The sequence below is a fragment of the Phaseolus vulgaris genome, chromosome 4 (genome assembly GCF_000499845.2).
Source record: "Phaseolus vulgaris cultivar G19833 chromosome 4, P. vulgaris v2.0, whole genome shotgun sequence".
Taxonomy (NCBI): Eukaryota; Viridiplantae; Streptophyta; class Magnoliopsida; order Fabales; family Fabaceae; genus Phaseolus; species Phaseolus vulgaris.
Window position 1 is genome coordinate 42,207,404 of NC_023756.2, and position 15,578 is coordinate 42,222,981.

A 15,578-nucleotide genomic window follows, 5' to 3' on the forward strand; every position below is an offset into this window, starting at 1 on the left:
TTTCCATTCACTCAAACTAAAAATCGAATCACTAAATACATTTCTTGAGAACAAGTAGGAGGTGTGTTATCCAAGGTTGTGAGTGTGAGAGTTTGTAATAATAATAAATTTAAATATATTTTTAATCCGTACATATATGCAGTCTATGTTTAATTATACAAATATGACTTCATTTGCTTTTAGTTCTTATAAAATAGTTGTTACATCTATAATATTTGTTACTTATAAATGTGATGCTTTATATCTGTTTTTAACCCTTATTATTAACTACAGTTACTTTAACACTAAAAAAATCAATATAATTAAGATAATTACATAACTTAAATTAAATTATATATTTATTAATGAATATAAATAAGCTAATTGTGTGTGTATATATATCCTTTTTATTTTTCATTTAATAACTTATTTTAATATATTTTTGTTAAAAATAATTTAAAATTAGAGATTATCATTTATTTCCTATATGGTTTATATTACTAATTATAATATATTAAAATTGTATGTAATAAAAAAATATTTTTTTATCTGTTTGTAGTTTAACATTAATATCAAATAACTAACTAAATATATTTTAAACTCGTGCCATTATTTTTTTTGTTTTATTTTAGTTATTATAAAATTTTGTTCTTATATTTTAAAAATTAACATTTTTAACTGGATTTTAAAATCTTTAATGTTAATCATAATTAATTTATCATCCAAAAATGTAAAATATTACGTAAAACAAATAGATTATTTTTAAGTGCATAAATTATTAAAAAAGATATTATAAACTAAGTAAATATATTTAATATTTTTATTAAAAGATAATCGCGTATAATTTTAATTTTAATATATTAAGAAAAATAATTTTTATATTTTGTTTTTTTAAAAACAATATTTTTTTAAAAATATTTTTTTTTTGTTTTAAAAAATTATTGAAATAAAACTTTCACATATAATTATACATTTGTAATTTTTAGGTAAATAATTATTAGCGACAAAATATAAAAAATGTATTATGAAGAAAATTATTTTATATTTATTTTAACCTGTGTAAAGCTAGAAAATTCTTAAGCTTGTTTGGAACTTTGTTTAGTTATAGTCTTTTCTCTTGAAAGTCAGGGTTCTTAAATAAAAATACAAGTTTAGAATGATTTATAGATATGATAAATGTCTAATTTCAGTAATATTTCATATTAAAATATAGACACTTATGAGGAATAATCCCTAATTTATATAATTTATACCTTTTTACATTTTTTATGAGCTTTATTTGAATAAGAGCATTTTATTCTCCAAATTTGGTGTTAATTGAAGATTTTTAGGGATGATTGAAGATTTGGAGTAAAGGAGAATAATTTGAGCTAAAAAGAGAAAGCTGGAAGGTTCCATAATGAAAAAAAAATGCAAAGAAAGATTGGATCTTTTCTATGTTTTATCACTTAGCCTAATAGCGCGACACAGAAAGCAACCTAACCCTAGAAAATTAGGTTAAATAGGGGGCTAGAGGTTCAACCCTAGTGTGTCAGATTGAGAGTAAAACACCATAGAGTGAATTGTAACCCAATTGGGAGAATGGAAGAAGTGCTAGAAGTATGCGTGGTTAATTCTACCATTTGGGATTGAGAGTAATCTGCTTGAACTCTTATGTATTGAGGTGATATCTTATATATTAATATCCAGTTTTTGATTAATTATTGGTATTTGATAAGTGTCTAATTTCAGTAATATTTCATATTAAAATATAGGCACTTATGAGGATTTATTGTTAATTTACATATAAAATAATCCCTAATTTATGAATTTATACCTTTTTACATCACATTTTTTATGATCTTTATTTGAATAAGAGTATTTTATTCCAAATTTGGTGTTAATTGCAGATTTATAAGGAAGATTGGAGATTTGGATTAAAGATGAATGATTTGAGCCAAAAAGATAAAGATAGAAGGTCCCAGAATGAATGGAAAAAGATGCAAAGAAATATTGGGCCTTTTTATGTTTTATCATTTAGCCCATTAGCGCGACACAATAAACAACCTAACCCTAGAAAACTAGGATAAATAGAGGGCTAGAGGCTCAACCTTAGTGTGCCAGATTGAGAGGAAAACACCATAGAGTGAATTGTAACCCAATTGGGAGAATGGAAGGTGATAGAAGTATGCGTGACTAATTCTACCCTTTGGGATTGGGAGTAATCTGCTCAAACTCTTATGTATTGAGGTGATATTTTATATATTAATATTCAGTTCTTGATTGATTATTGGTATTGTTGTTTTACTTTTAATTCTCCGTGACAAATTGAGAATCTTAAATCTGACCGGGAGGTATTTTTAGGGTTCGGACCTAAACAACAATACTTAAGATATTTGAGTGCTAGGAATAGACTTGAAATGTTAATTGCTATTAAACGTCTGAGCTTCGTTCTAAGTTGTTCTTATAAGTAAGTATGCGAGGGATCGATAGTTAGGGAACATTCTTAAGGATTTTATATGCGAGGAATTGATATAAACGATTTTTATACGGGCATCAATTTCAATTAAAGAACTTAATATTAACATGCTAATCAAAATACATGAGAGTGAGAGAGATGAAACTTAATCCCAATTTTTCCAATTGAAGCAACTAATTCTTTGTTTGTTTTCTTATTGATCAGTGCCAACATAATCACTTCACACTCTTTTTTATTGTTCTGTTGTTATATTTAGCGAATATTGTACTCGATGATTCACTGTTCTTTGTGGGATCGATATCCGTCCTTAGGGACAATTATTACTTCTGACAAACGCGGTGCACTTGCCGTAAAAAGTCATCAGTATTGTTGTTTTACTTTTAACTTTCTGTGACAAATTGAGAATCCTAAATCTGACCGGGAGGTATTTTTAGGGTTTGGACCTAAACAACAATAATGAACATATTTGAGTGCTAAGAATAGACTTGAAATTATGCGAGGGATCGATAGTTAGGAGACATTCTTAAGGATTTATATGCGAGTAATCAATATAAATTATTTTTATATGTGAGTAATCAATATAAATGATTTTTATACGACATCAATTTCAATCAAAGAACTTAATATTGACATGCTAATCAAAATACATGAGAGTAAGAAAGATGAAACATAATCCTTATTTTTCCAATTGAAGCAACTAATTCTTCTAATTCTTCTAATTCTTTGTTTGTGTTTCTTATTGATCATCATTGCCAACAAGGACGGATATCGATCCCACAAGCAACAGTGAACTATCGAGTACAATATTCGCTAAATATAACACTAAAACAATAAAAAGAGTTTTGAGTTGATTATGTTGGCACTGATCAATAAGAAAACAAACAAAGAATTAGTTGCTTCAATTGGAAAAATATTGATTAGCATGTTAATATTAAGTTCTTTGATTGAAATTGATGCCAGTAGAAAATTCATTTATATCGATCCCTCGTATATAGAATCCTTAAGAATGTTTCCTAAACATCGATCCCTCGCATATTTATAAAAACAAATTAGAGTTACACTCAGACGTTAATGGCAATTAACATTTCAAATCTATCCCTAACACTCAACTCAAATATGTGTAATATGTATGTTAAGTATTGTTGTTTAGGTCCGAACTCTACAAATACCTCTAGGTCAGATTTAAGATTCTCAATTTGTCACGGAAAGTTAAAAGTAAAACAACAATACCAATAATCAATCAAGAACTACTGAATATTAATATATAAGATATCACCTCAATACATAAGAGTTCGAGCAGATTACTCTCAATTCCAAAGGGTAGAATTAGCCACGCATACTTCTAGCACCTTCCATTCTCCCAATTGGGTTACAATTCACTCTATGGTGTTTTTCTCTCAATTTGGCACACTAGGGTTGAACCTCTAGCCCCCTATTTATCCTACTTTTCTTTTCTAGGGTTAGGTGACTTGTTGTGTCGCGCTAATGGGCTAAGTGATAAAACATAAAAAATGCCCAATCTTTCTTTGCATCTTTTTCCATTTTGGGACCTCCCAACTTTCTCTTTTTACTTCAATTATTCTCCTTTACTCCAAATCTTCAATCGTCCCTAAAAATTTGCAATTAACACCAAATTTGGGAATAAAATGCTCTTATTCAAATAAAGCTCATAAAAATATAAAAATGTATAAATTCATAAATTAGGAATTATTTTATATGTAAATTAGCAATAAATCCTCATAAGTGCCTATATTTTAATATGAAATATTACTGAAATTAGACACTTATCAAGACCTCATCCCTTTGGTATGAAAGTAAGCAGTTTTATACTACTATACTTGATTATACTACTTAGATTGTTGGTACAGGTACTTTTATTAATTTCTAGAATGATAAATGGTGTTCTACTACTTCTTTAACAAATATTGCAGGGTTATCTGATGGTGTTAGGATTTTTGATACAGTCTCAGTTTTGGATAGATTGTGATTGGAATATTCCCTTGTCTTTACAACACATGCCTAATTTTTTTAATCATATCATGGTTAAGGAGGAACAAGATATTCCTAATTGAATTCTATATGAGTATGGATGTTTCACTCTTAATCAACTAGGACTTTTTTCTTGGATTCAGGAGTTCCCTTTGGTTAGGGTAAAAACATTTGGTCTTCATATATTCCTCATTCCAAAACTCTAGTACTCTGGAAAGCTTTTCGTGGACGACTTCCTATAAATCAACATATTTAGAATAGAGGTTTGCATATATGTTCTATGTGTTTGCTTTGAGGAAAACATGAAGAATCTATTCAACATTTCTTTTTCGAATGTTCTACTACTTTACATATTTGGAGCTGGGTTCAACATATTTTTATTAATTCTCATTTCTCTAATAAGGATGATCTTCTTTCTTTAATTAAGATTGATGGTAGTCTTTTGGTTAAATTGATTAAGCTTGTTGTTATCACTTTTTCTATTTGGATGATATGGCATATGAGGAATTATGCTAGATTTCAAGATAAGATTGATGTTTCTCGGGCTCTTTCGGTCATTAAAGATCTCACGTGTCTAATGGGAAATTTGTCTAAAGTTTCAATGAAAAATGATATGTTGGATTTCAACGTGATTAAGTTTTTTGGTATTAATACTCATAATGGTAAATTTGTTCGTCCTCTTCCTGTTAGATGGGAGTTTCCTTCACCAGACTGGATTAAAATTAACACTGATGGTGCAACTAAGGGTTATCCTAGTCTTGCTACTTGTGGAGGTATTTTTCATGGGAGTGGGAGTATGTGGGACTTTATTGGTGATTTTTCTGCGTTTATTAAAGTTCAGATTGCTTTGGTTGCTGAGTATTATATGTTATGGAGTTATATATGCTATGGAGGAAGCTCAAAAGATGTGTCTTACTAATCTATGACTTGAATGTGATTCTGCTTTGGTTAGTGGCGCATTTACTGCTAGGACTAAAGTTCAATGGATGCTTAGTAATCGGTGGAACACTTGTCTTAATTACTATGGAAAAATAAGATTTTGGGTTACTTATATTTTTCGTGAAGGGAATGCGTGTGCGGATAAGTTGGCTAACTTAGAATTCATTCTTACCGATTCATTTCATTGGTATAATAGGCTTCCATGTAGTCTATTCTTAGAGTTCTTTATAAATAAGTATAGTTTACCTATATATCATTTTTGTTAACATATGAGTTTTGGTGTAATCCCCCATATTTTTTTTGTATTTTATAATTTTTTTTATGTGATGGAAGATGATTGTTGTTACTTGGGGGTGTCAGCCTAGCTGAGATGTCAAATTGCATAGTGATGTCTAACATGAAAGCTTTAAAACAAAATATTTTGTAAAGAAATTATTAGATTCTACATATATTATAATATAATCTTATTTTAATTAATTAAAATTTTCAATATATGTTTAGTGAGACAAATAAATATTTTGTTTGTGAAGTTAGATATTTATGAGAGTGATTCATAAGAATCCAATAATATAATTACCCCAAAATTTTGTTTAAAATATATTCTGAATGACTGATACTATAAAAAAAAATAAAAAATCACACTTCATAATCATGAAATATCTCTTCTAGAGTTTTTTTTTTCTCACTTTATTCATGTTTAAAAGAGTGAGAAAGTTGACGTTGTTATTCCTATTTTCATGTTTTTATTTTCTATGAGAGCCAATTTGTTATTTTTTTCAATTTAATCTTTTGGAGATCATTGTTTTTCAACTTATTCCTTCCTCTCTCTTCTTTTTCTCTATTTATATATTTATTTTTTAAAATTGTTTATATAGAATTAAACATTTATTGTTATTTGATTAAGTGAATTTATATCTAAATCAATTTTATAAAGCAGTTGGTAAAAGAATTATTCACTTTTATATTATAATATAATCTTAATCATAATTATTCTTACAACTATTTCGAGACCGAATATTTTCTATCGAGTTGTTCCTCTCTTCTCTAGTCCGACCATCTTTCTTGTAAGTCTGAAAGGGTTTTATACCTGCAATGATACTTTGTTACTCAAGTTAGACGAGGTAAACTCAATTGGTTTAGTTTAGAGTTCAAACAACCATTACCTTTCACTATAAGGGTCCCCTCTTATTTATACTGTGAGTCTCATTCTGTTAGAAGGATTAAGGTAGGCCCAATGAACATTTAACTATGCTTTGTAACTCATAATTAGGATTAACATTCTTAACCTGTGATCTAACGTGACTATTGCTTTTCATCGAAAGACCGTTAAGCCGTTTGTGGTAACCGACCACTCAAACTTCCGATTTATGGTAGAACAATAATTAATTGAGATCTCCAATATACTTTTAAGTTGATAAATAAATATATCGTTTATGACATTAGATATTTATAATGATTTATATGAATCCATTAATATAATTACTCAAAAAATTCAATTAAGATATATTTTGAATGATTCATGTACCATAACAAAACAAATATTTATTTTCATTTTATTTCTATACTTTAAATTATTTTTCATGACCAATTTAATCTGACAAAATTATTTTATAAGATAAAAATTATACTTCAATTATATAGTGTGGTATTTTATAATGTGATTTTATTCCTAATAACATAACATCACATAAATTAGGGTTATCATTCATCCATTAGAAAAATATTGGAGATTAAGGTTAATTGCATTTGAATAATTGCTTATTGAAAATCAATTTCAAGGATTTGAAACTAACTTTTGTTTTCAATAACAAAGAGACCAATACTTGAAAATAAGCTACAAATAAATAATGACAATGACCAAATAAATGAACTTCAGCTGTTCAGGGATGAAGTGTGTTTGAGCTGCCAGCCATTAATGATAATAAACTATCATTATATACACACAAAACATGTTCCTATAACTAATTATAATTTAAATTTAAAACACATAATTTTAGAATACAAATACAAATAAAAATAAATACTTTATATACATGAAATATTTGCAATCATATATTTCTTAATAATAATAATAAGAAAAAAAATTTAAATAATCAAAATGATAGGGCAAATGATTACATATAGTATTTATTAAATAGTCACACATAAAATGGTATAACGAAAACATGTGCTTATTAACTTATAAGAAAAGAAAAATCACCTTCTTCTAAGTGACTAACATTTTTTTATTATTTAATCATTATTATTTCTCTTTTTTATTCTTTTAAAAACATTAGTGTATGTGTACTCATATTTTTCACTATTGTAATTACGATAATAAAAAATACTATTAATGTTAAAAAAGTAATTATAAATAAATAATTTATAAAAAAATTCTCATTTTTAAGAGTGATAGATGATAGATATAGACTTACAATTTATTTATTTAGTTACTAATTAAATAAAAAAATTTAATATTTTAAAATTTATAAAATATTTTAAAAAATTACTATTTAGTAGTCTTCAGTTTCGTCTTCCTCCTTCATACAAAACCACTCTTTGTTTCTTTCCATCGTGTGCCCTAGCCGCGCCGTTCGACCCTTACCGTTCGGCGACGACGTGCTCTAACCGTCCGTGACGAGCTTTTGAAGCAAAGCTCTCATTGGAATCCCAAACATGTCTTCTTCTGTGTCACAAACCGAAGGACAAGCTACAATTCAAAAACCCTCGAAAGGACCAACATTGTGTGAAGAGTGCAAATCGAACCCATGGAAATACACGTGCCCCGGTTGCTCCTTACACTCGTGCAGTCTTCCTTGCGTGAAATCTCACAAAGAGCGAACTGGGTGCAGCGGGAAGAGGAACCAGACTCTGTTTGTTCCTCTTTCGAAGTTCGATGATGATATCCTTTTATCAGGTACTTTGTTTCTGAAACCTCGTAGTCTGTCTTGAATGTTGATAACCTTTTTTTTTTTCTCAACTTGATTGCATAAGCACAATAATATTGTTTTACTCCTTAATGTTCTTCGAGTCACCTAAGCGTTGTTTGTGCCATGCCATGTTAGTTTGAGTGAGAAAACACATTGTTTGCTTAATAGAAAATTAGTTGAAGTACCCTTTAATTACATTTGGTAAAAATTACGTCTTTTGTATTATTTTAATAGTAGACTGTACGAGTCCTTTTTCAGTTATTCATGAATTTTACTGTTGTTATTATTGATTTCTTTTGGGTATTTGTATGTGCAATTTTTTTTTTTACACTTTTGGATTTGACATTTTGTGTCTGGTATGGATTTTGATTAATGGGTACACTATACTTTGTTGGTGGATTCTTCTAAAAATCCGTATGGCTAATGTGTTTGTGTACTTTGTGATGTCCTTTGGTTAGATTATAATTTGCTGGAGGAGGTGAAGAGGGTGGCTGAATCTGCTCAGAGAATGAGATCTAAATTAGGCATTCATTCATATTTCAAGTTACCCCATCAACTTAAAAGCCTAAAGGGTGCTGCTGTGAGCAGGAAAACCAAACTGATGTTTCTACCTCGTGGAATGTCGAAAAGAGAGAAAAATCAGTCTAGATATGATCAAAGGTATTTTTCATCGTTTTATTATAACTAGCTTTAGTTTCATTAATGTTTCCTTGTTTAATTTTTTATCTTTTGGTGTATACCGGATGTGATCTGTAGCATACCAAGTGGATGTGATCTGATTATTAGGTTTTTTTTATTCTAACACAATGTCAGAGGGATATCTAGATTATTTAATGTTTCATTTTAGATTGTGAAGGTGGTAACTTTTGTTTCATACAATGCTTTCAGGAAGAAGTTTATATCATGGACAATTGAATGGCGTTTTCACTCAACAGATATTGTTTTACATGACCATGGGTGAGTAACATTGATGGTACCTTTGATTTATAATACAAATACTGTACTTTTCCTTCCTGCTGCATGCTTGAAGTCCATAGAATATTGAAAGGATACTGTGCTAATGTTTTCTAGAGTTGATGAAAATACAAGCTTCTACTCCGTTCTAGAGAAGCACCTTAAACCTGGTCCTTGGAATAATCAGCTAAGGCCATTTTGTGAAGTTCAGCTGGATTGTCTAAGGCTTTTCATTCGTAAATACCCGAAGGTGGTTTTCTTTGCCTTTTTCTACTGTTGAAATTCAGTATACTACGGATCTTGCAGGCTTGTATGAGTGCATTGACCGAACAATCAAGAAATGGTTTTGTTTTACTCATTAATTCTATCTTGTTCATGCAAATACAGGGTCCCAAATCACCTTTCAAGGAGATAGATATTAAACTGCCAATCAGAAAGCAATTAGCAGATATATTCCTTTTGGAGTTTCCCGTTGTTTTTGTTTTCTTGCCGACTCACACAATCAATTTTGAAGTTATTACGGATGTCAATACAAGAAAGAATAAATCACCACAGAAAGACAGTGAAGAAAACCAAATCCCGCAAGGGTTATCATTTAGGGAGGAGGTGATAAAAGATGACAGCAACTCTGTAGATCCTCAGGTTTTTGATATCATGAAGCAAGTGGAATCAAATTTATTACATGAAGTGATGACCCAAAATAGGAGTTCTGAGATAGCACCAAATGATTCCACTGATAAGTCTCTGTTTGAAGGAGACACTGGGGGTGATCTTCCACATTCTTTGACAGAAACCAATAATATAAACTTATCTGATGACATGGTATTTGACTTCGATCAAGATTTGATGGATTTCTATACCGACATTCTGGATCAAACAAATCCTAATGATCTTTTTGATTTTGATAGTGAATTTGCGAATAAAACAGAAAATAAAATAGATATAATTGGTGCTAGTGAATTATTCCCTCCTCCAAATGAATTGGAGGAAGGGGAAATCCCAGAATAATTGGTAACTATAATTCACTTCTGCTGAATAATTGGAGAGAAAAAGAGAAAACATTCACTGCACCAGTTTTGTTGAGGATGAGGTCCATTTCTTCCAATAATGGGTTTGAAGCCGAGTTTCCAGTTGTGTGGACATAATTGAGAAGCTCAAACATTCCTTCATATTGGGCATGGCAGAGATTTAAGATTGCTACTTTTTGTGATAATTGTTCAGCATAAGGAGTGACAGTAATTTTCAGTTTGGATTCAGCAATGACTCCGTAAATTCTTTCTGTGAAGATCAAGGTGCTCTTCTGCAACGAGGATTCAGACACACCACAAAAGCCGTGGGTATTGGTTGTTTTTCTGATCACTTGAGGGCAAATTTTGGTATTGGCTATCATTTTTGTTTGTTGACATACTTTTGTGGAGGAATTGATTTCAAATGAATAGATATTTTTTCCAGTCTGTGTTTCCTCTTTCAAATGACAAAATGATACTCGTTTATCCTGATTATCCATATGATTTCTGCCAACCAGAATTTGTACATGCATCTCAGAAACCTAGTAAAGGACAGCAATCCATATGATTACTGTGCATTGTACTTTGCACACACTTTGTAATATATTTTGTTGTGTTATTTCAAATTTAACAGAAACCACAATTTTGTTGTGTTATTTCTTAATTAATGAATCTTATGTATAATTTTGTAGTTTTCAATCAAATTTAACGAATAGTAGAGTGTGTAATAATGAGTGTAAGGCTTTTGCTTCTTGAACCTGATAATAATGAGTTTATTAAAGCTTCTTTATTGAAGATGTTCTTAGGTTGTAATTGAAATAGCTTCTGAATTAAATTATTTTATCAATTGGTTATATATAAGGGATTATTATGTAATTGATTATAATTAAAATCAATTTTTGTCTGGATTAGTTTATAGAAAAATGGTTTAAAGATGCATTAAAAAATAGCCTTCACACAAGAAAGATTATAAGTTTTAAATTTATGGTGATCACTTTCATCCTTCATTGATGTCAACCATTTTAACATTTTGAATTAACAACTAACAAGCCTACCAATTTTTATTTACATGAATTCCCAAACTCAAAAACAAGCACACTCACATGACTTGGCAAAAGAACTACCTCACCCTCAAAATCCAAAGGCATTAATAGAATGAGTAACACCACCATTTTGCTTCATAATGACAATAAAACTTTATTTGATAATTAATAGGAAAAAACCCTTGGAGTTGTACTAAAAGGTTCATGTTCTTCAATGTGTAAATGGATAAAAGATTTGTAAAAGAAAAAGGACAAAAACTTTTGCACCAGCCGGGAATCGAACCCTGGTCTGTACCGTGGCAGGGTACTATTCTACCACTAGACCACTGGTGCTTGTTGATATTTCGATATGTATTTTTTAATTAATCTATACCTGCAACGTCTATTTCATGCAATCATAATATAAAATGAAGGTTAGGATATAAAAAAGAATAAATATTTCATGCAATCATAATATAAAATATTTTCATATGTTTATTTAATTACAGTTTTCATTACAATTATAACGTTTGAATTATAGAGGATGGAGTGTTGGTTTTGTACTTTTTTTTTCTTCATTTTGACAAAGATTAAGATACGTGATTCTAGTTATATTAAAATATAAATTTTTCTTTGCCATCTTATTTGAGTTTAGTAGTCATAATTATGATTTATATTTTTTTTTATTAGCATAAAAAATGTCATCATGTGTTTGCCCAAAACAATTATATTTTCATTTTCATTCAAATATTTCAACTTGTAAAATACTTTTTTTTAAACATTCAAGTTTACTTTCTCATCTAAAAAAATATATTTTCAATACATGAAAAAAATATTTGAACATATAAGAATAGGTATGATGAGAAAAGTACAAATTTATCACATATATATAATAATAATAATAATAATAATAATAATAATAATAATAATAATTTGTGATTTATTAATAATATCTAAAATATATGGTTATAGCATAATTATATTATTAATTAAAAGATAAGAATAAAGGTTACCTTAGAATTTTTCTATAATATAAAAACTTTTTTTTTATAATAAAAGGATAGATAAGTTAATAAAAAATACAAAAAGATCTTGAATAACTATGCTAATTATACACTGATTTAACAATATCTTGTTCTCATAAAATACATTATCAACGTAGACATGTCTTATTAGAGGATAAAATTACATGAAAACTTAATAAACATAAGTTAAAGTAACGAAGTGAAAGTCAAAGATCATATGTGCATGATACAAATAAATGCTAGATGAATAAAACAATACTAGACACATGTATCATTAGACACTAAATTAAAGCAGATAAGTTTAGTAAAAGCATGGACAACATATTATTACCTATACTTAGTGAAATAGATGCAATTCATATGTTTTCAACACAATATGCATCATTGTCATATTACATCATCTATTTTTTTTATAGAACCATCATTTATCAATGCATAAAAGCTCATTTTAGTTTATTCATCTCATCGTACTACAAAATAAAAGATATTAGTAGAAAGTCACAAACCTCTATAAAAGTTTTGACCTAAGATACTCATAAGCACGCAACCTTCAACCGTTCTTTTTGTACTCTATATAGAAAAACACTTCCATACAATAAAGGATAAGGATATTATATATATTATATAAACAAGTCTCATTTGAAAAAGATTAATGTGTAAAAACCTTCAAGTATTGTAATTATAATAATCCTAAATAACTTAGATAGAGAAAAATTTTCATTGTAATTTTTTTTATTATGAAGTAGAATATGTAAAAGTAATATATAAATTTTGTACTTAAGCAACAACTCTTTTGTAGAATTGTTGTATAACTTGAAGAGACTATGTGAGCTTTGTTTAAAAAGATCTTATTACTTGTGCTTGTGAGAGATTTAAGTGAATATTCTAAAGAGATTCTGAGTACTAAACTTTGAGAGAAATTGTGTATTTAAGCAATTTAGAAAAACTTTATGTACTCTTTTTAAGTTAAAAACGATAATAATAATACTTTTATATGTTTGTCTTAATAAAACTTTTTACATTAACATTTAACATTAGATAATTATAAATAATCCAATTTAAAATAAACGAGTATAATAATTTTGTTATTATTGAAACTTGTATTACAGGTTGGCTAACCCTTTAAAAAAAATGTGTTTATCAAACCATTAGATAACCCCCTAACTAATGTGTAAAGTTTTGTGAAAAGAACTTTCTAAAAGTGTTTCATTAGCTCCATTCAAACTCCATTTCTAAAATTATTATTTTTTCTTTCACAACACCTTTAAAGGATACCAAACAAAGAGACAAACCTCAACACTCCAAACTAATCAAGATTAGAGCTTCAAGTTCAAGTGGTCACTCAAAGATCCAAGTAAAACTTGACCACTTAATGTGCTCATAATATTAACTTAAAGATAAAACTATTAAGAGTATACATAAAAACACATCTACAAAAATAAAACTTATGTTAACTTATTCTCTTACTTACATTTTCACTCATTAGTCTTTTGTTCAATTACTAACTTAGTATCATAATACTATTTATAAGTAAATTTCATATGTATATGTTATTTTTTTTATTGAAGTTTAATTTATTTCTCATTACTTGTAAAAATTAAAAATTTCACCTCATTGCATCAAAGAATTTATCATTTTCAATAAAAATAAATAAAAACATGGTTTACATTATGACTCCATAGGTATTTATTCAATTAAAAATATTAGAAAACTTTGCTTTGGTAGTTATTTTATTATTATAAAACACATTCATCATAATCTATTTCATAAACAAAAATAAAAAAGACTGAGAGTTTTATCAACGTTATATATTCATTCATAAACAATTTTGCAAATAATGAAAAAAACCTTTTGAAACCCTAAATTGGTATTCACCCAAACGGTGGTCTCTGTACTGCATGGGGCAACGTGACCCATCAAGCTCTCTAACCTCTTAAATCTGCTTTTTTAGGTAATTATTTGGCACTACTCTTGACTTTTCATCAATGTCCAAATCTATTTGTCGTCTTTTATTTTATTATATTATTCATTAGCTTCATTCCAATATTTGTTTGCCTTTTCTATCGTTTCATATTTGGGTAGGAAAGTCAATATCTCCTAATATGATTTATTTTTTATTTAAAATAAAATTTATTAGAATTAAAAAAAAATTATCTATTGAGATAAAAATTATTATTACTTATGTTAAGAAAATATAAATGATTTTTTAATTACTGTTTAGGTTATTATTGTGGGATATTCAATATTAGGAGGATATCAATGTTTTGATAAAAGTATTACATGTATATACTAAATGTGGTAAATAAAAGTTAAAGTTATGAATAAGATTGATTTGTTGAGGAGTGAATGATTACTAATCATTATTTTAATCTTTTAGAGGATTAAACAAGGAAGATACAAAGTTTAAATTAAAGTAACACTTATGTCATTTAACAATTAAAAATAAAAATTCTAATTAATAAAAATTATGTACTTTCTATTCTTTGTGTGACGTAAAACTTACAAGTACATGAGTTTATTATTATTGATTTACTCAAAAGTGGTATCTTATTTATTAATATTGAAAAAGTCAATAGAATTTATATATATTATCTAATTATATACATGGTATTAGCTAGAGAGTGAAAAAAGAGAGAAAAAAGCTCGTATACGTGAACAGTGGATATTCATATGTTAAATCTGTAAAAGTTATTAAATGAATATTTTTAATAGTTGTCTCCTACTAATAAAAGATATTAAATGAATATTTTTAATCAAAACAAAACTTAAAAAAAGAGAATTTATTAAGACTTTAATCAAACAAAATACTAATAAAAAATACATTTATTGACAATTTATTATGATGGTTATATTTTATCTGTCATAATAAGTGAAGTAGTGACACAATGGTAATTATAAAAGAACTTATTATATTATTTATCAAAAAATCATCATAATAAATATATTTTATATGTGAAAGGAATCATCATAATAAATATATTTTATATCTTTTACTATGACACCTCTCATAGTAAATTTTTTAGAGTTTTACCTTTTTACTAGCTCATTTCTCCATTTCTCCACTAACATTATCTCCGTATTCAACAAATATTCATGCTTATGCTTTTTTGCTCACATCTTCCTACTCTCTTTGCCTCTCTACGTAAGTTCAGGTTCTATAATCTCTCTCTTTTCCTAATTTCAATTTCACCCTAATTTCTCATAATTTCTCATGTGTGCTTTGTTTGTGGATGTCTCAAATAGATTTCTAAAGTGTTAGAGACATTGAAGGTCTACACATCTCTCTGAAATTTGCG

The 15,578-nt window shown here is 28.0% G+C and overlaps 1 protein-coding gene and 1 non-coding gene across 2 annotated transcripts; one reads left to right on the plus strand and one right to left on the minus strand.

Annotated features, from left to right (window-relative positions):
* Positions 1-7,862: 7,862 nt before the first annotated feature.
* LOC137837728 (putative box C/D snoRNA protein SPCC613.07) lies at positions 7,863-10,682 on the plus strand. The gene is made up of 5 exons (XM_068646833.1): positions 7,863-8,261; positions 8,733-8,934; positions 9,163-9,231; positions 9,346-9,478; positions 9,616-10,682. The coding sequence occupies exons 1-5, from the start codon at positions 8,021-8,023 to the stop codon at positions 10,234-10,236; spliced, it is 1,266 nt and encodes a 421-aa protein (XP_068502934.1). The 5' UTR covers positions 7,863-8,020; the 3' UTR covers positions 10,237-10,682.
* Positions 10,683-11,540: 858 nt separating this feature from the next.
* On the minus strand, positions 11,541-11,611 carry TRNAG-GCC (transfer RNA glycine (anticodon GCC)). Its single transcript has one exon. It is a non-coding gene; the product is annotated as a tRNA-Gly (tRNA).
* Positions 11,612-15,578: the final 3,967 nt, after the last annotated feature.